This window comes from Puma concolor, chromosome F2, assembly GCF_028749965.1.
Source record: "Puma concolor isolate L17-30 chromosome F2, mPumCon1.1.hap2, whole genome shotgun sequence".
Lineage (NCBI taxonomy): Eukaryota > Metazoa > Chordata > Mammalia > Carnivora > Felidae > Puma > Puma concolor.
This window is the reverse complement of record NC_141684.1, coordinates 82,441,606-82,462,119: the sequence shown is the minus strand read 5'-3', so window position 1 is coordinate 82,462,119 and position 20,514 is coordinate 82,441,606. Positions and strand designations below refer to the sequence as shown.

The 20,514-nt window shown below is 44.8% G+C and overlaps 1 protein-coding gene and 2 long non-coding RNA genes across 3 annotated transcripts; 2 read left to right on the top strand and 1 right to left on the bottom strand.

Annotated features, from left to right (window-relative positions):
• Nucleotides 1-3,592: 3,592 nt before the first annotated feature.
• CLXN (calaxin) lies at nucleotides 3,593-13,918 on the bottom strand. Its single transcript, XM_086695962.1, has 6 exons — nucleotides 13,778-13,918; nucleotides 8,583-8,741; nucleotides 7,758-7,862; nucleotides 6,932-7,083; nucleotides 6,542-6,646; nucleotides 3,593-3,701 (listed from the first exon to the last, which is right to left on the bottom strand). The coding sequence occupies exons 1-6, from the start codon at nucleotides 13,833-13,835 to the stop codon at nucleotides 3,642-3,644; spliced, it is 639 nt and encodes a 212-aa protein (XP_086552088.1). The 5' UTR covers nucleotides 13,836-13,918; the 3' UTR covers nucleotides 3,593-3,641.
• On the top strand, nucleotides 7,020-8,778 carry LOC147572146 (uncharacterized). The gene is made up of 2 exons (XR_015247030.1): nucleotides 7,020-7,449; nucleotides 7,777-8,778. It is a non-coding gene; the product is annotated as an uncharacterized LOC147572146 (long non-coding RNA).
• Nucleotides 13,919-14,055: 137 nt separating the features above from the next.
• LOC147572145 (uncharacterized) lies at nucleotides 14,056-18,942 on the top strand. The gene is made up of 3 exons (XR_015247028.1): nucleotides 14,056-14,215; nucleotides 15,658-15,762; nucleotides 18,235-18,942. It is a non-coding gene; the product is annotated as an uncharacterized LOC147572145 (long non-coding RNA).
• The last annotated feature ends 1,572 nt before the right edge of the window (nucleotides 18,943-20,514 follow it).

The following is a 20,514-nucleotide window of genomic DNA, read 5'->3' as shown; positions in this document are numbered from 1 at the left end:
AATATTACCAGCCAATCCTCAAGACTTGCTAAAGTGTAGGTAGCGTATGCATAGGTTAAGTTTCTATTTCATTACAGATTGTTTATAATAATCTCTGCGTGTCAAATGCAATGGCCATCCTTTCTTGGCCACACCAGGTGAGAATTACCATCCGCTCTGGATGACTGTGCAAGACTTGGGGTGGCGGGGGTGGAATCCTGCGAGGGAACGGACACAGATTAAATGCAGTCAGCAAAACTGGGCCGTCCAAGGAGCTGTTCCGCGTAGCCTTTCCCAGACACGGCTGTCCCCACAGTTTCGAAGTATATTTCATTCTAACTCCCTCTAACCACGTCCTCTAATTAAAAATGACATAACTTTTGGGGGGAGGGGTGAAGGGCAGGAGAGGGGCCGTCACTGTGCTTCCAGGGAGTGAAGGGGATGACACAACACGGCTGTCGCAGGCACGAGTGAGGTGACGGCAGGGTAACCCAACTCGCGCTGTGTTCACCCTCGCAAGGTGGGAACCTGGTGAACGCTGTGGATGACTTTATGCAAGCAATTGCAGGCTTGGCTTCTTAGCAAGTGCGATCTTGTACACAAAGCTATCTGCAGGTTAAGAATGCGGGACTACCAGTTTTCGGGGGTAGTTTCTAAATCCTGTAGTCTGAGACATGTGCTTGATTGTTTCCCAAACAGACTCTCTGCACGCTGTGAGCGAGGCAGCGTGTCTGTCCCACCGGGGCCCGGCTGGCTTTCTGCTGGTCACCCGAGGGCAGTGGGAGAAGGGAAGCCAACGTTCCGAGGAGCCGGTGGGAGGAAGGCTACGTTCGGTCCTCCAACTCAAACTGCTCATCCACGGTGCCGCCCCAGCCACCCAGAGGCAGGCAGAATGGGATGGGGTGAAGTCAGGGCAAGCCGGCAGCAGGCAGGCAAGGCCCGGAGGAGGCCGCCGAGCTCGGAGCGAGAGGAAAGAGGCTGTTTCCTCAAAGGTGCTCTGTGTCCTCGGATGGCCCTGCTATCGAGCTGGGAGGATGGTCAGTGTGAAGATCATTTATGAGTTGTCGCAGCAGGACAAGTGAGAGAAACCGGAAATCCAGACACAGGCACAGACGGAAATGATTTGGGCGGACACGAGGCGGAACAGCGTAGGGGGTGTGGTCTGTAGTATTCGGGGCGGGGCGAGGGCGGGGCGAGGGCGTGGGCGGGGCGAGGGCGGGGCGCTCTCACACGGAGCTCGCGAGTCCGTACAGTCAAGTGCTGACGCCATCTTAAGTTCCACCGAAATTACTCGGGCGTATCTAAAAAGGCCTTTTCCGGGGCGCCTGGGTGGCTCCGTCGGTCGGGCCTCCGACTTCGGCTCGGGTGGTGAGCTCACACTCCGTGAGTTCGAGCCCCGCGCCGGGCTCTGTGCGGACGGCTCAGAGCCCTTGGGATTCTCTGTCTCCCCCATCTCTCTGCCCCTCCCCTGCTCGTGCTGTCTCTGTCTCAAAAATAAATAAAAAAAACATTTAAAAAAATAATAAAATTTTAAAAAGGCTTTTCCAGTTTTAAATAATGTCAAGTAACAAAATAGGGTCATTCACATGTAAGTCACTTTTTATACAAGGTACAGTACCAATTTCAGGTGCAGGTGTAGAAGAATAGTTCCCTAAATGATAACTCAAAACCATGGTCAATCATGGTCCACAACATCCGCGAAGACGTTAAAAGAAGGTGCACCCCAGAGAAGCGGACCGGGCAGACTGGGCACCAGGCACGGCAGAAACCCCAAAGCCAGGCCCCTAACCCAACATTCGCTTTTACACACGTACCCCGAGTAAGCCCGCACTGATGCATGTGAAGAGATTTATTTACGAGGACAGTTCACTTTGGAAATTAACTGTAAAAAAAAAAAAAAAAAAAAACCCAACCAACCAACCAACCAAAAAAACGTGGGAACAACCAAAATGTCAGTGACGGGGAGGAGCTTAATCAAGTCTGTTGTGATGGACCAGGTGGTCATGGCACGTCAGGCTGTAGGCAAATAGAAGTCGACCTGAGAAAATGCCATGAGCGGGAGGTCCATCAAAAAAAAGCTTTTGACAAAGGGCATTTTCAACGTGATCATCTAAAAAAAATCTATAGGTCTACTCTGGGCAAAAGTATAGCTATACTTACAAATGCCTTCAGAAAGCCTGAAAGAATGTATACCGGAGTATTCATGAACATTTTATTTTTTAATTTCCTAAACTTCTGAAATGGTCTTCAGCGAACCTCTCCTACTTCATAATCAGAAAACCATAATTTTTACAAAATCAAAGCACAAGGCAGGAAAATGGTGTCGAGGTCCATCTATGTAAGAATCTAAAATTTTAAGAAAATACATAGGCGGTAAAACACCTTTTATTTCATGGAATCACTTACTCCATTTATTTGTATCAGTCCTTTTTTTTTTTTTTAACACAAGGTACTCTTTTGCTTAAACTTAATACGTATGTTAACGAAAGGGATTTGATGTCTCAAGTAGGCTCTGAGTGTTTATCTGTGGACGGAGGGGAGAGCTGCAGATCTATCTGCACGCTCTCAGCTGCCTGCACGCATGTGAGAAAGGGGTGAACGGCAGCTACCGGAACCTAAGCGGGCCCCATCTTTCTCAAGCTGCGCCCAGTGCCTACAGGCACCTGCTGGACGGTAGGAGGCCGAGGAAGCAGCTTTGCCTTCGGGAGTTCACGGCTGGAAGGAGGAGATGTGACGCGCTCCCTGTTAAGGGGTGCGCGAGGGGATGCCAAAGGTGGGGGCATGACACGAGGCACCCCCAGGTGGGGCGAGGGGGGCAAGGGATGGGGCTGAAGCGGAGAGGCAGAGGGATCCAGCGCAGAGAGGGGACTTTACAACCGGCCGCAATGCGTGAGGAGCCTCGGGGTGACCCCAGAGATGGACCGAAAGCTGTGGCCGCATCACGCGTTATGTCCAGAAACAGCCCTCTCTTCCCCCTCCGCTCACCAAGAGTCTGGATTCATCTTGCAGCACTTTGCGCTTTTCCCTCCACGCTGTTGACTGCGTACCCATTCTATGCAGGCGACTGTCCTCACCGCTGTGCCAGACACAAATATGGGTTGCGGGGATCCCTGCCTTCAAGATGCTTACTGTCTCCAAGGCTGTTCTGGCAAAGCCTCAAGCAATAATAGGCATCATGCTGAAGTAGGTCCCATGCCGCTTTCAGCTCTCGGAATGTCCCTCCAGGCCTAGCGGAAAGGTGTGGAAACGCTAACTGCCATTACCCTTTCCTTCTTTTGATGTGGTCTTGATTTACCGCTCCAAAGGAAATTCAGTAGTCTCACTGATTTTTCAGTGTATACCCAGCCATCTTTCTGACATGACGAGTATCTGCCTCTGCATGATTGTATAATCGATTTGTTTCACGACAGTTCAACGGATAGTCTACGTGATAAGATATCTGGCAATGTTAAATTGCCAAACGCACACTCAGAATGGGGCTTCTTGTCTCCCATTTGTTCATTTGCATCTTCCACCAAGGTTGGATGACACCTGTTGGTGAGTCCCCTCCCCCGCCCCAAACACAGGACTCAACATCATCTTTCTGAGCTAAGGAGGAGAAATAAACAATACGTATGCGCCTCCTTTTTTACTCACTCGAGACAACACAGACATTTAGGTATTTATATATCATTGAATTCATTCAGATCTTTAAAAACTTGGGCTTCAAATTCCATCTCGCTCTGTAAAAAAAAAAGTGCTCAAATTAGCACAGACTTCCAAAAAGGTAAGGAAAGCAAAACGTTCTGTATGTCTCCTTCATGTTTGAAGAGCTACAAGATAACTGAAGAAGAGTGGGGACCAGGAACTTGTGACACTCGTGCACTTTCCACTCACGGGCAGGGACAGTGTTCTGTTCCAACACAACACTCGGTCTGGGGCCACAAAGATGAGCAAAGGGGCATGACGCAGCTCTCGAGGAGCCTCCAGCCTGGTGGCCAGGTGGCCACAAATGGAGCTTAATTCATGGCGGGGACGGTGTCAGAGGGTGACTACATGGGAGCTGCGGAGTCCAGGAGGCCTCGTGATGTCACAGCCAGGCTGCGGCCGGAGCCGAGCAGCTGCACTGAGAGCTGGGGTGGGGAAGGGATGTGGGCCAGCAGGACAAGAAACCAAGAGCTCTGCGCTTGGGACCTACTAACAAGTAGGGTGTTGTGACCTCAGCAAGAGCAGTTTTAGGAACGGGCTGAAGAAACCGCGGTGGTGTGGGTCACAAATACAGACCATTCTCTCACGACGTTTGACTGTAAGGAAGAAAGCCATTGGACAGGAAATAGAAGTACATGTGGGATTAAAGTCCTCCCTTCCTTCCTCTGCCTTTTCCTTTTTCCCTCCCTGTTTCCTTCCCTTCCCCTCCCCCGGCCCTTCCCCTTCCCTTCCCCCTTCCCTTCCCTTATCTCTCTCTCTCTCTCTCACCATTTTTCAGATTAGGCTAAATTTAAATTCTGAAGGGCAAAATTTTGTAGTGAGGTAAGAGGTTGAAGATGTAGGGTAAAGAGAAAGGCCAGTGATAAAGTACTTCCTGAGGAGATGGAAAGAGGCAGATCTAGAACTCACTATTGGGCACTCCTGAGATCCATCCATCCACTCAGCATTTACTAAGCACCTACTGTATACCATGTGCTACACATGGTATATGGGGAAATATGGTGAAAAAAAAAAGACTAAGTTCCTGCCCTCAGGGAACTTCTATCCATGTTTCGAGACAGACAAGAAGTAAATGAGTAGATAAATACATTCTATATGGTGATAAGAACTACAAAGCAAAAAGGGGCAGTGGTAGGGGGCGGAGGGGATGGAGTAGTTAAAAGGGTGGATGGCATCTGCTCAGAGACTGAGTGAAGTAAGCATCTGAGACATGCTGAGGTCTGGGCACAGGACACTCAGAAAGAAGCTACAGCAAGTGCAGAGGCACCTTCTGTAGGGAGAACAGGCAGGTGGCTGCTCCAGGGGCAGGAATCTTCCATTGGGAAGGTAGTAGGAGACCATGGTTTGGAGAGAGACATAGGGGCCACCGAACAGGCATCAGAACACACTGGGGATTTCAAGCAAGAGAGAGGCACGACAGCATTTGTGTTTTCAAATACACTGGATGTTACAGAGCATAGTTTGTGGGGGGCAACATCAGAAGCAAGAAAGCCAATGATATAGGCTGAGTGTCAGGGTGGCAGCTTGATTTAGGTTGGCAATCACACACATGTGGAGAGGCTATACTCAAGGCCATATTTTGTTCATTTTTAAGAGAGAGAGAGAGAGAGAGGCAGAGAGCAAGAGGGACAGAGGATCCGAAGCGGGCTCCACACTGACAGCAGTGAGCCTGACGCGGGGTTCAAACTCAAAAACCGCAAGATCATGACCTGAGCTGATGCCATGAACTGACCATGAAGGTGCCCCAAGGACATATTTTGAAGTAGGAGCTGCTATAAGAGGGAAATTAAAGGTGACTTAGGTTTTTGACTGAAACTGAGTGCAGAGCCATGCCATTTACTGAGGTAGGGAAGATGGGAGAGAAGTGATTTTTAGAGGAAAACCAAGAGTTCATTGAGATTATCTACTGGACATGTTGAATAGGCAGCTGGATAAAACAACCAGAGATTGGGGAAGCGGGTATATGGTAATATTTATATATCACGTCACTCCACCTGCTTAAAATCTTCCAATGAATCCTCATGAGCTTCAAGACAAAATCCAAGCTCTAAGCACCATAGGACTTGGCTCTCCTATGCATGTCTAGCGTCAACATGAGTCTCATACTACACTGAATGCTCTTCTAACACAGTCCTTCTTTCTGTCCCCTGTCTTCCCCTCCCATGCGTATGTCTTGCTTAGACTGCTCTTCTCCATTTGGACCTTGCTAACTATTGTGGCCTTAAAACCCAGCTGAGCCTTCCTTGTGCCACCAGCCATTCACCAGTGATTCCATCCAGCTGGATTAGATGCCCCCGACCACCGCGGCACTCTCCGGCACATATCTCTATGGACTGGAGCACCAGGGCGCCCAGGGTACTCCGTAACTGGTGACCGACCTGGGGCAACTCGCCAAAACTCTCTGATGCTCATTTTCTTCATCTGTAAAATGAGGATAATAATACTACCTCCTTCATAGCATTGTTGGGGGGATTAAATGAGGTAATAAACATCGCCTGACATAGATGAAACACTTAACAAGTCGGCATTATTATAGTAATACTTATCACACTGTTGTGTAATTAGTTTCATGCTGGCTTTTCCCAGGAAAATATTAGCCCTTGAGTGCAGACATGGAACCTTTCATCTGTGTTTCTGGAGTACATTATGCTTCAATAATTGTTTCTTACCTGAATGAATGAGTTAATGAATGGGAAAAATGGCATTAGGCTAAAACGGTACTATGAGATGAACCAGCAGGTGGGCTTTCCCTACTTAGAAGCTATTCCTCGTGGGTGAATATAATTCATCTGATCCTTCACTCACCAAACCTACAAGTCCTGGGTTGTTGACTCTCCGTTATGTATTGGTCACTGTTCAGTGAAAGCGATATTACCTTTGGATCAGGTAGACATGGTCCGAAAGCTTCTAGTAGAAGGGTCTCTTCCCTCACAGCCTGTTCATAATCTGAGAAAGACAGCTTCCCATCATGATCATGGTCCTGGGGGGTGACCAGCCACACATCAGTCGACATGAAAAATGCTTACTGCAAACACAGACTGTCTTTTGTTGGTCAAGTATTGACAGGAGAAAGGTGATGGGAAAATGAGAGACTAAATAATGAAATTGAAAAGAACTTTCAATATTATAGTAAAAAAGAGCAACAATGTAAGTGTTTCATTTTACCAAGCAGGAAACTGACAGTTACTATAATTTGAGTTCTAGTGCCTTACCCCATATCTGGCCTGTAAATTTCAATATAAAATCCTAAATTTCCCACATTTACCATTTTTTTAAGAGTTATTTCAACCAAATCTTTAATTCCTTCATCAGGGTCTTCTTCAGACGGCTGTTTGAGAAGGCTGTTCTTTAACATATGGAACATCTCCTCCTTTGAAATGAATCCATCACCATTCAAATCAAACACCTCAAAGCAATCTTTTAAAAAAAAACAACCAGTTATGAATCTCATACTCTCACTAAGGGAAAATGTGCTCTTATACAGTTTTCATGGCCAACATCTGTATTGTGGATGTTCATGTCAACCCCGCAGGCTGTAGGGCAATCTGCTTTTCATAGTAAATGCTTCATGGACGCTTGCTGTATATAGTGAACGACCCTTAGAAAATGAGTCCTTACACTCATTCGGCTGTGAACAAGCATGCCAAGGAACAATGACCTGAGCTCTTGGAAAAACTGACTGAAATATGATCCTTAAGCAGAGTTCATCAGCATGAATTAAGAATGAATTAAGAATCAGAAGACTTGAACCAACGTTCACTACTTCTGTGGTTAACAGCTCAGGTAAATATGTAAAATACTTAACACCTTGATACATAACTGCATACGCACACAGTCAGCATGGATAGTACATGCTTATGCAGGTTTGCTCAGCATGAATGACTCCCCAGGACCTCTTGGTTTTCCTTTTCATTAATTTTTTTCAACCTTTATCACTGACTTAAACTCGCTCTGTAAAAGAGGCTACAGGGGATTCAAACTAACCGACCAAAAGACAGACCTTTTCACTGGCAGGTTTGGAAGACGGGAGGTAAGTTCTTTAGATGTGTTAATCCTAATGTCCAAAGCAATAGAATAACCTGAAATCTTACATTTCATTTTTTCTTCCAGAGTTCCTCGAAGAAATACTGATAATCCAGAAATCCACTCTGATACGTTTACACAGCCGTCGTTGTCCTTATCAAAACCTCGGAATACTGAGAGAGGAGACAAGTACAACATTACAGCTGTGCTGTGTTTTCTTTTCTCAGAAGTACGTTTACACTGGTGCCGCTCACTTCTAAAATTTAGACAATTTCAGGATTGGATGGTCCAACGTTCTCACTCGACAAAGGGGAGAACTAAGACATAACATTGGGAACTCTTTTATTTAAACTTTGACACTTTCCCTTCGTATTTTGTGGGAACAAAGTAAATTCTGAGCATCTAAATATATTAATCAATAATTATTAACATATGAATATACTAGTATATTAAACATGCTGATATATTAGCACAAAATACATTATTTTATATTTTTCTTACTTAAGAAAAGTAATGCTATTACATGATACAGAAGACTATAACTTAATTTTTGTTGAAATACTTTTGATGATGCAAAGTTTGTATGTCCTTTTAAAACTATTATTTTCATCATTATGTTTACTAAGTAGAAATAGAACTATTTGAGGCTTTCAGATATAAAGTAAGGAAAACCTAATTATTCAAGCTAGACTTCTTTTAAATACACAGAATACAGAGGGTAGAATCTCCTTCCCTATGATCCTCCCCTATGCATATACAAATCAATTTTTTATATTCAAGTGAAATTGGGAATTCAGAACATTAAGCTTCCTACCAAGGAATATGTCTAAACTCCAAACTTTTTTTTCCAGTTATGGCTAGATGTAGCCCATTTGAATATTGTGTCTTCTTACCTCTGTCCATAATCATGTCATCTGTCATTCCAAATGTCATGTGTAAGATGTTTCGAAATGCATTACGATCTAGTCCAGTGACCATACCTTGCCGCTCTGTTACATCTCCCACCAGGTTATAAAAAAGATTTATAAGACATTGCACTTCAAATTTATTAACTGTGAAAAAGTAAAATTAAAATGTAACAAAAATGCATTTTAATCTTTAATTTCTAACTTAAACTTTACATTAATGAGTTTATAAACAACATCAAGGCCATCAAATACTCAGTTTTCAACAGACGACTATTCTGTTTTAAGATTCATGACACTTAAATTAATAGTGGGTGGCCACTACAGAGGATTCCCCATTAAAATAAGAGAAACAGCCTTCCCACCGAATAAGACTTGAATATTAAACAGATGTACACTCAGTCACGTTTAGGAAGAAAAGAATATCAGCCAAGTTACCTGAAGAACGATTGTGGGGTTGGATCCTGAACTTTAAAGGCAGTAGAGGTGCAATTGAAAGTAAGCAAGGTAATGTTTAAGAATGGTCACTTTCCCCCAGCATTTTGATTATACGCATTTATGGAATCACTTAACTTTTCCCTGGGAATAGATACCAGACTCCTGAACACCAGGCAATAATTTTCACTTCCCATCAGCTTTGGTGAAATCATTAAGCCAGATTTTGGACATCAGAATCACCTATTTTCCAATTCAGAAGCATTTAACCATCTTCTAGCACCCATCATGGTCCTTGTTATATGTGAAAATCAACACACAAGGATTCAGTAGTATCGTGGTGGAAGGGGAATTTTTATTTAAAATAGATACACAGACATGTACACTGGCCCAGGCACATAATTGCATGAAGGGTGTTTATAAACCCTGAGCTAATTATTTGTGTTCCAGTTCTCATTTGACGTACGTAGGTGGAAGTGATTACCTGGCATTAAGAACATAAAAGGGAGTTTAAATATGAAGTATAGGTGGGGGAGGAGAAAGATTTTATGTCAGAACAAAACAAAATTATGACTTGTTTTAAAAATCAAGGATGAAACCTGTGTGAATATAAAGGAAGACAGTAGGTAGGATTGGAGAAATCACACCTCATCCTGCAAGTCAAGACAGGATTGAATGTGATTATCTGGTTTTGGGTACCACAATTTAGGAGGAACATTGAATATTAGGGGAAATTAAAGATTTGGTAAAAAAAAAAAAAAGTGATTAAATAGGGGGCGCCTGGGTGGCTTAGTCGGCTAAGGGTCCAGCTTCAGCTCAGGTCATGATCCCGTGCTCCGTGAGTTCGAGCCCCTCATCGGGCTCTGTGCTGACAGCTCAGCGCCTGGAGCCTGCTTCAGATTCTGTGTCTCCCTCTCTTTACCTCTCCCCTGCTCACGTTCTGTTCTCCTCTGTCCCTCAAAAATGAATAATTGTTAAAATAAATTTCTTTTAAAATGGGTTAAATAGTAGAAAACAATATAATGGTTATAATTTTAAAAAGAGCTATTATGGGGCATCTGGGTGACTTAGTTAGTTAAGCGTTTGACTCGTGATTTAGGCTCAGGTCATGATCTCATGGTTTGTGAGTTTGAGCCCTGTGTGCGCCTCTATGCTGAGAGCGCGAGCCTGCTTGGGATTCTCACTCTCTCTTTCCCTCTTCCTGCCCCTCCCCCCCCTCTCTCTCTCTCTCTCTCAAAATACATAAATAAATTTAAGAGAAAGAGAGCAGTTAGTTGCTATAGAAAATAGCATACCAGTTCTTCAAAAAAACATTAAACATAGATATTAAACTAGGTCACCCAGTGACTCCACTGCTGGGTATATGCTTAAAAGAACTGAAAGCAAGCGCTCAGGTGCTTGTACATCAATGTTCATAACAATGTAATTCACAAGAGCCAAAAGGTGAAGGCAAACCAAGTGACCATCGAGGGATAAATGGATAAATAAAATGGAGCGTATGCATATAATGGAATATTATTCAGTCTTGAAAAGGAAGTAAATTTTGACACAGGCTACAACGTGGATGAAACTTGATGACATTCCGCTGAGTGAGAGAAGTCCGATACAAAAGGACAAATATTGTATTATTTCACTCATATGATGCACCTAGAGTGGTGCAATTCAGATATGGAGAGTAGGATGGCGGCTGCCAGGGGCTGGTGGAAGGGGAAATGAGGAGAGACAGTTTAGTGGGTACAGTTCCAGCTGAGAAAGATGAAAAAGTTCTGGAGATGGATGGTGGTAATGGCTGCACAATGATGTGAATGCATTTCATGCCACAGAATCGTACACTTAAAATGGTAAATTTGATGTTACATATATTCAACCACACACACACACACACACACACACACACACACACACACACACAACTCTAAAAATAAAGGAACTGTTAGTGGCTGAAGAAGAAAAGCCTGCATAGGGGCGCCTGGGTGACTCAGTCGGTTGGTTAAGTGTCCCACTTCGGTTCAGGTCACGATCTCAGGGTTGGTGGATTTGAGCCCCGCATCACGCTCTGTGCTGACAGCTCAGAGCCTGGAACTTGCTTTGTGTTCTGTGTCTCCCTCTCTCTCTGCCCCTTCCCCACTCAAGCTCTGTCTCTCTGTCAAAAACAAATAAACGTGAAAAAAAAAAAAAAGGAAAAGCCTGCATGAAGAATGATATTCATGTATATGAAATGTTAGTAGAGTGGATGTTGATTAGCCATTTTTCCATTTGTGCCTGAAATAAAAATTAAAGAATATTACCTTAATTTATTACCCAAAAGATCCAAGATTGGCCATAAGAAAGTCTTTCTTGCTGCAATGTTTCTTAAATTCTAGAATGAAATACTAAATGAAACCAAGGGAAATTCAAGAATTGATTTTCATCTCTTTGGATTGGCCTACATGTGCTCAGCACATCATATTTGTAGAATGGGAGGTTAGCTGGGCAATCACTTAAGATATTTTTTTCTCTGATTCTGCAGAATTTTTCCATTTCACCCTGGTAGGATTATCATCTGGCAAGTAAAAGAAAATCTGACTTTAGGGGAAAGGTTCTCTGTTTCAAACAATGTTTTAATGATAATGTCCATGACTTGTAACTATCTGTATAGAATTGAACTAGTCATCATCTAGGTTTTTCAGGCCCACTTTAAAAATTTTATGTAAGGACAAAAGGAAAAAGAGTTGGCTGTTTTACCTGCCAGGTTGTCACTTACCTTTTAATACATCCACCTTTTGACTGTTCACATACACTGTAAACTTACTGAACAGGGACCAAATCAAATTCAGCATTGTGGATAGCAGTCACTGCATTGTTTATTCACAATGTTCACTGGATGTTTTAAGATGTTTTTTTTTTTTCCCTTCAAATGGAATTATTTTGAGAAAAACAACAACAGGACAAAACTCTCACCAGATTATAATAACGATAATAATCCCTTACGTTATAGGATGGCTTTTTTACTAAGAAGCTTCAGATGTTTATACACACCCTAACTTTTAGCTACAGTGACGCTCCACTAAAGGGAGCTGTATTTAGATACTAAGTACAACTAGAAGACACCAGATCCTAAATCTCTAGGACTACATTACACCTTTTTGTTCCTCCTTTGCACAATGGGGGTGGTCCTGGGATTACGGCTTCTCCTATTTTCTCAAGTGGCCATTAGTTTTGCAATCAGCAAAACAATTTGTAAGCTTGTGCATCAGACGTATCTTTCTCATTGCAAACCATCTCCTAGCTTCCGTGCCTCCTCGCCCAAGTACAGTTCTGGATACAATTCTAAAGTTGCCTGTGAAACTCTAGGACCGTGTTTTGGAATGTGTGATTGGAGCAGACCTCTTCAACAATTGCTCATTTTGTCGCCTGCGGTCTCCTTTACCTGGCAACCCCAGCAGCAACTGCAAAGTCTAAGTTTGGAGCCGGGAGCAGGTTCTTGACTGTGTGTTTAGCTTTGTAGAGCTCTTTGGTTTCCAGACACACTTCCTTGCTCTGAGGTACAGGTTTTTGTGACACTCAACTCATCTTTCCTATGGATGTTCAGCTATCGATAACCGTTTTTCCCTGATGGATTTCCTGGTAAGTTTCCAGAACTTGGATCCTGCCAGTTTACTTGCTCTAAATAGAGCTAGGTGGGAATGCAAACTGGTGCAGCCTCTCTGGAAAACAGTGTGGACCTTCCTCAAAAAGTTAAAAACAGATCTACCCTATGACCCGGCAATAGCACTGCTAGGAATTTACCCAAGGGATACAGGAGTGCTGATGCATAGGGGCACTTGTACCCCAATATTTATAGCAGCACTTTCAACAATAGCCAATTATGGAAAGAGCCTAAATGTCTATCAACTGATGAATGGATAAAGAAGTTGTGGCTTATATACACAATGGAATACTAGTTGGCAACAAGGAAGAATGAAATCCGGCCATTTGCAACAACATGGATGGAACTGGCGGGTATTATGCTAAGTGAAATAAGTCAGGCAGAGAAAGACAGATACCGTATGTTTTCACTCATGTGGATCCGGAGAAACTTAACAGAAGACCATGGGGGAGGGGAAGGGGAAAAAAAGAGTTAGAGAGGGAGGGAGCCAAACCATAAGAGACTCTTAAAAACTGAGAATAAACTGAGAGTTGAAGGGGGGTGGAGGGAGGGGAAAGTGGGGGGTGGAGGGAGGGGAAAGTGGGGGGTGGGCTCTGAGGAGGGCACCTGTTGGGATGAGCACTGGGTGTTGTCTGGAAACCAACTGGACAATAAATTTCATATTATAAAAGATAAATAAAAAATACAAAGAGCTAGAAAGCAGGTGCATGCTGGCTGCTCTAGTTTTCTTGAACCTGGTGGGTTTCAGTACCTATTTTATGCATGTGTCTGAGGCGAAAAGCACACGTGTCCTGCCAGTATATACGTAACAGTTCTACAATGGACAGGCAAGTTCAGAAGAGAGTTTGGGAAGCAAGTGAGTGCCTGCACGGGGGTGTAGTGCCAGACGCCCGGATACCTGCGTACCGGTCCTTAAGGTCATGGGCAAGCGTGGGTAGGCGGCTCGAGGTAGCCCCGGGGATTCCCTTCCAGACTTCTCCTGAGGGCACGGAAAGTGGGGCTCCACGGGCATTCAGACTGGAATCCGAAAGCGGGCCGAGCCGCGGACACTAGTGCCGGGCTGGACCTGCGCCCTGGCCAGGAGCTCTGCTCGCCCAGCACTCGCTCCATTCTTACTTACAGTGCTTGCAATTTTTAGTTAAGGTGTCCGTCAGCTTCTGCAGCTTCTTGCGGTTCATGCCGGGCGCTCGGGAATCGGGCCGCGGCGGCTGTCGGGGGGCGCGAGGTCCCCGGGCCCCGGGGCAGCTGGGCCGGCTCGTCCCCGCCGGGCGCGCGCGCGCGCGCGGCCCTAACACACGCCGTGGCCATGGCAACGCCCGGGCCGGCTGCCGATTGGCTCCCGGCGCGCGCGGGGTGCGTGCGCGGTCCCAACGCGCACCGTGGCCATGGCAACGGCCGGACGCCGCCTGTTGGCCCCGGGGCTGGGCGCGTTGGCCCCTCCCGGGCCCCGGGCCGGGGCAGTTGGAGGGTCTGCTGTTTGCCGGCGTCGGAGTTTTAGCCCTGTCGCTGTCCTTTGGGCCCACAGCCCCTTGGAGGGACTGCACTGCGAGTCCCCAAGGTCTGAAAGTATGCTGTGCACGCGGCCAGAAGGGGTGTTCGGGATGGGGCGCGTGGCACCAAGCGAGGCTTCAGATCTTCGGGGAGATCTGGGGGAGCTGGGAGGAGCCTCAGGAATTAGCGGGTGTGTTAGCCCGACGAGCGTTTTCGGGGTGTAGGACGGTGAGGAGCCTGCCCTTAAAGCTGAGCCACTCTTTTTGGTTGTCAGTCTTTTTGCTGTGATGCCCGGAGGGAGCCTGGAACAAGGTAGCTTCACAATTTTGGTAATGTTGCTGGGAGCAAAAGTAGTTGGGAATAGTTCTCCCACCCTCCTTCATTCTTGGAGGTGGGGGTGGAGGCTGTCTGTGGAATCTGGAAAAAGCCTCGGGCAACGTTTCAGCTAGTGAAAGAGGCAGCCTCCCAAACAGACAGGTTGACAACTGCCACTTGGCTGTGGGGTAAAACCCAACCTTGCTTTTCTGAAAAATATCCCAGTAAAATCGGTCCTTTACTTATTTGAAAGACAGGTTCTGTGTCCTTTAATGTGGGAGGATTTTCTGCTCTTAATCACAGATGGGACACCCTCTTGGAATTAAGACAGCAATAAAATGGGTTAGCTCAGCCAGGAGCACAAAACCTACAGTATTCTCCAGTCTGTCTCCTGGTTTTACAGCAGAGGGGAAAATGCCTTTGAAAACAAATTATTTCATAGTATACATAATGTCATTGTCGGGCTGAAAGCGGAAAAATTCTGCCAACTGTGAGTAACAATCCAGAATGAAATGGTTCCAGGGTTGAAGTCTCTTGATTTCCTCTCCTTGTTTCATTTGTTTATCAAATGAAGAACCGGGAGGCTGTTTAAAACCAGAGTCAAGGGTGCTTGGTGAAGGCAAGGACTGGGTTATCTTAAAGCAAGTTCTCTGAGAATAGTTAACCAATATGAAATGATAGTAATTGTGAGTTTGCAACAGTTCTCTGGTTAAATAGCATTCCTATATGTCCTCTTGTCTAGCAGCTGTGACACTTTTTTTTTTAAGTTTATTTATTTTGGAACAGGGGAAGGGCAGAGAGAGGGAGAGAGAATCCCAAGCAGGTTCTGCTCTGTCAGCACAGAGCCTGACGCAGGCCTTGATTCCATGAACTGTGAGCTCATGACCTGAGCTGAAATCAAGAGGTGGTCGCTTGACCGACTGAGCCTCCCAGGTGCCCCCAGCTGTGACACTTCTGATCAGATTGTAGAGAACAAATGGAGAGGACTGGACATATTCTAATTACACTTACCTGTGAAACACTTGTGGCTTTTGTTAGATGACAGCATTGTAGCAAATATTTCATTTACAGAGATCATTGCAGTATTCATTTTAAAAGACAAGGGTCAGTAGGGATGAAGGGAATCCGTGGCCCCACCTGTGTTGTGTTGGTAGGTCTATTAAAAACTACCTACCTATGAGGTGTTCTGATCAGACTCCCTGCTGGCACATCTTGGGAGCGGGCCTCCATCAGTGGGGAGAACGTTGATGGGCATGTCCAGATGTGTTTCTGCAGACATTATACACTGAGAGCTTGTTGGTGAGCATCTACGGTTGAGCTAATCACTTCTTTCTTCACAAGCTTCAGGCTTAGGACCATCTTCCCTTAAGGCCGAAAGTCTGGTGTAAGGACAATACCACAGGAGGTTGAGATTAAAAGAGCCCAATCTGTTCTGCCAGGCAAAAAGTTTTTAACCTGCGAAGAAACCTTTGTGAGGCACTCTTCTCCCGTATGTCCCCCTCCCCAAGTTCTTTTCATCCATGCTGTTCTTTTAGTGAAAAATTTCCCACGGCATTATTATGTGAAACTTCTCTAAGACAGTGGGCAGGGTATTTGTTAGGAGAGTGTTTTGTCAGCATATTGGAAATCTTCGGTGCGTTCATTACGTTCTTGTGACGTTTTTGAATGTAATCTTTTTAGACTTTAGGGACAAGCTGTAGGCCTGATGAGACTCAGTTAATCACATGTCAAAGCAAATTGAAATTCCTATTTGTAGTTTTTAGTTGCTTGTGTTGAGTAGACACAGGATCACTTTCCCCCTCATGGCCTTTTTCAGAGTAAGGCAATTAAACCTGAACAGTTACTTCATATCAAGTCGATCGATAATAGAATAATAAAAAAAAAAAAAAACTGCATTTAATCTGTGCACACATTTGTCCGCACGTGACCAGATCACAGAACTTTCCAAAATTCGACTTTGAGATGGATGCTTTTGTAAATAAAAAAGTACATTACAGTGACTATCAATGCTGTAAATGTTTCCTTTAATTTTGTGTGCAAAACAGTCTTCCCTTTGACTCACAATTAATTGGAACTTTGCCATGGTAAATAACCTGAACCTTGAATTGATGAAAGCCTTTTACTTTACGTGGACCTTTTATGATGAAGGCTTTTGGAAGCTGTTCAGGAAATGACATCATAGAATTGATTTCCAAATAAATTACAAATCTATTATGAAATTACCTTAATGTAAGAAAAATATAAAGGTCAGTTATCTACATAATTTAAATTCAATTTTACCCATTTCATTATGTAGAGAGAATGATGAGAAATTCAGAGGTGACTTTAACGAACTGTTTGGGTGGTTGAATCTCCACTACTGTCTCCTGCCACTTTGTCTTTACTGCTATGATCTGTGACCAGCTGCCTTCAATACCTCCAACCACCCAGCTCTCTGCCCCAGGATTTCTGCACATTCCTCACCCATCTCCAAAGGTAACTCCCTTCAAAGAGCTTTTGACTTCACTGTGTAAAGTGAATCCCTCTCTACCCCAGGACCATTCTCTGCCTCGGGACCATTTTCTTTCTAGCACTTGCTACAGTGAGTGATTACTTTCTTTCTCTGATCTCTCCTCCCCACTAGACTGTAAATGACGTAATCTGTCTCTCTTCCTATATTCATGTCTATTTTTGTCTCTGGATTTCTAGATCTCTCATCTTTCTGTCTATATCTCTGCAGTTTGGCCACACAGTCCATGTTATGTTGTCTGTATTAAGGGAGGGGGTGTGAGCATTTGCCTGAGTGGGGGATGAACCCTGAGTTTCCCCGCAACACCCCATCAAGAAGAGCCCCTTTGAAGGGATAGCAGGGCCTTTAAAGAGGGCTACGTAGTAAAGAAAACTTTTCCCAAAATACATTTGTATTCACTGGTGTTAACACATTTCTAGCTAGCATTTTTTAAAAACACACAGTCAAGTGACTTGTGGGTAATGCAAATGCCTAAGGTTTACTAAGGATAGGATTCTTATCTTCTTCTATGACATTGTAAATTAGATGTGGCACATGATAAGTAATTGCAACAGCAATAATGTCATCAGGTTGAATAAGGAAGCTGTTTCTCTACACCCGGTAGAGCCGACCAAGAAATCCCAAGGGACCTGCCATGCTCCTTACTGAGTGCTGGGTCGTGGGTGCCCAGAGCTAGGTCATGGTGGCTGTGCTATTTACAAAAGCACAACAGGGACAGTAGATACTCCTTCCCAGGGGATCCTAGAGTGCCAGGTACCATCCTGGAACAAATCACGGCCCCCTGCAGCTGTCACACACCTCCCATGCAGAAAAGGGCCACGCTTATTCTCCCAGACCACACCCGGCACTGCCTGGCCCTGTGAGCCAGTGCCGACCACAAAATGACCGGAACCAGTCCAAATATTTGGGACCACATTCTCTACCTCTGTTGCTCTTGATCACTCCGGGAGAGAAGGAAGCTCCCAGAATTGCCTATGTCTAAACAATCTTACCCCCATCACACTCTCTTTCTTAGCCTAGATCTCTAACCCCTCTGACCCGTCCTCAACAAATTGCTTCTTGACTGTGAACATTCATCTTACACAACCCGTCGATCGGTACACAGAGCCTTTTCTCCTCGGAAGCCTGCTTCTTTTGTAGACACCCCACAGAACAGGCTGCCCATGGTCTCGTGCCCACTTGCTCACAGCCGGAAGGAAGCCAGTCCCGTTGACCCACATCATCTCTTCCTTACTGGATTGCTCTTTCCTTTCTCTTCATAGGCCTTTTCAGAAAGTGCAGGCTGTGCCCCCTTCCTCGCTGTGCACCTCCTGCCTCATCCATTGGCTCTCCCATCCATTGGCTGTCCCAACCAGCCCCTGCATTAGCCTGCTGTCTTCCATCGCGAGCTTCTCAAAGCCATCCACATGGCTGCCAGGAGGATTTGCACTGATCCAACTGTGTCTTCCTTCTGCTCCATGACTTCTCAGGTCCTATAAGAAGACCATGTCCACACCCAAATAGTACAGTTTCCACAGGTCTCCAACATCTGGCCTCTGCCTTCTATGTAAGCCTTTCTCTGACCAATCCCTATGTATTTAATGTCTGGAGCTTTAGCCGCCATCTTATACCATGAGGTTCACTGGAAGCTTGGGGCCACTCAGAGTGGAAGGGCAAACTAGAAGGGGCTGTGTCTCTTAATGCTGCAGGCACTCCTGAACAGGAATGTACAATAAGATTTTATTTCATTTATCCCATTTATATTTGGAGGTTTGCAATTACTTTCAGTCATACCTAATCCTACAAACATAGTCTTTAAAATAATAAAGTTGGACTTCTTTTCATCTAAAGATTCTTCTGGCTTTGAGATTCTTAAAGACAAAAATAAAATTTGATTTCCACCTATTTCCACAAATTCTTCACTACGCCGGACCTTATGAAAATGTCAGCAGTTGCACACTTTGATCTATAAAACACTGACCCCATATCAATCTAACGTGTCATGGTATCTTTGTATGTTTGTTCAAGATTTCCAATCATCCAAGCAAAAGCAAGATTTCCTCTGCAACATCAAAGTGGCTACCTCATCTTTTCGTCATTCAAATTCCCTGCGATCCCCATTCTAGATTTGTAGTATGCTACAGGAAGGAATTTGGAATAGTTTTCTTTTAACCTGTCTCCCATATTGGTGGGGAATATACCCAACGGCTGACCTGGGGCAGGTTGTACCTGGAGGAGCCCTGCTCTATTCTCACTGCTTGGGGATGACAGAGAAGACTGTAGTGAGGTATTTTCTGGCTTTTCATTGAAATTAATAGTTTACTGGGCAATCCAGCCACTCCTAACACACTTTGTTTAGCACTTGAGAATTGCGACTATGTTTAAAGAAAACCCTTCCTGCTCTGATCTAATCTTTAATGGGGTTACGTTTAGGAACATCAAAAGGGCATTGTCTTTGTAGTAGTAGAAACAAAAGCAAATCAAGAAAGGCAATTTCACACTCAAAATTGTAGAAAGGATGTGGCCACCATTATTATCTTTATATTTGTGGATGTTGTTTCATTCTGCTTTAGAGAGGAAGACTTTTTTTTTTTTTTTTTTTTAATGATACAAATTCCAGGAAGTTCATTTGGGTCAGTTTCCACGTGGCATACTTGTGTATTTATTCATTCATTTAATCAATATTTTGGGTGCCCGCTATATACCAAGTGCGTCACATCAGGTACTCATGAATTATGCCCAGTTCCTGCCTGCTAGGCTCTGACCATCCGTGGTGTAAAGTCACTTGGTAAAATGGTATATGTGCTAGTCTGGGAAGAATGTACCCTGAGCTGTGTGCTTCCGCAAAGAAACTCATTCCCTGGGACCTGCTAGTTCAGGCAACGCTCCCTAAAATCTCGCGTTAGGGAGGGCTCAATTTGTTCACTCATCCAAACGTGATGATGAGATACGACCTGTATTGTTAGGAAAGCAGGGGCTGTCTACAGAAGTGAGTAGCACAGAGAGTCAGCGGGTCCTAGCCATCCTTTCCAGAGATGCTCTGGTAGGAGGTCACAGTTAATCTGGCAGGGAGCAAGCCTGGGGCACAATGCATCTACCCTTGTTGCTCTGTCCCATCGTCTTAAAGGCAGAGAGTAATGGTCTGCATTTGGAGAAGATGACTGAAGAGGGGTGTATACCTTCATGCTGTGCACTCGCTCATTCGTTCATTCCGTTGGTCAGTCAACAGCCACGTATGAAGCCCTCACCATGAACCGAGCATTAGCTGGGACATGGAGATTCAAGATGAAGGCGCGCGCCACTGAGTGAGAAGACAGCTGCTGCTGAAATAATTGAAAACATAGGTAACAACAAGCTGTGCAACGTCTTGCGAAGGAAAAATGCAAGCAGTTCTGGATGCTGCTGAGAGGCCATGGTTACTTTTTATTAAAATAAAATCACCCGACAGGAAGAACAGTGACCAAAATATAGCCACCGTCAGTCTAGCACTCTGGGATCCAGATAGATTTGAGTCCGATGTCTGCCCTGTTATTAACTAGTGTGGGATTCTGGCACCTTCCAGA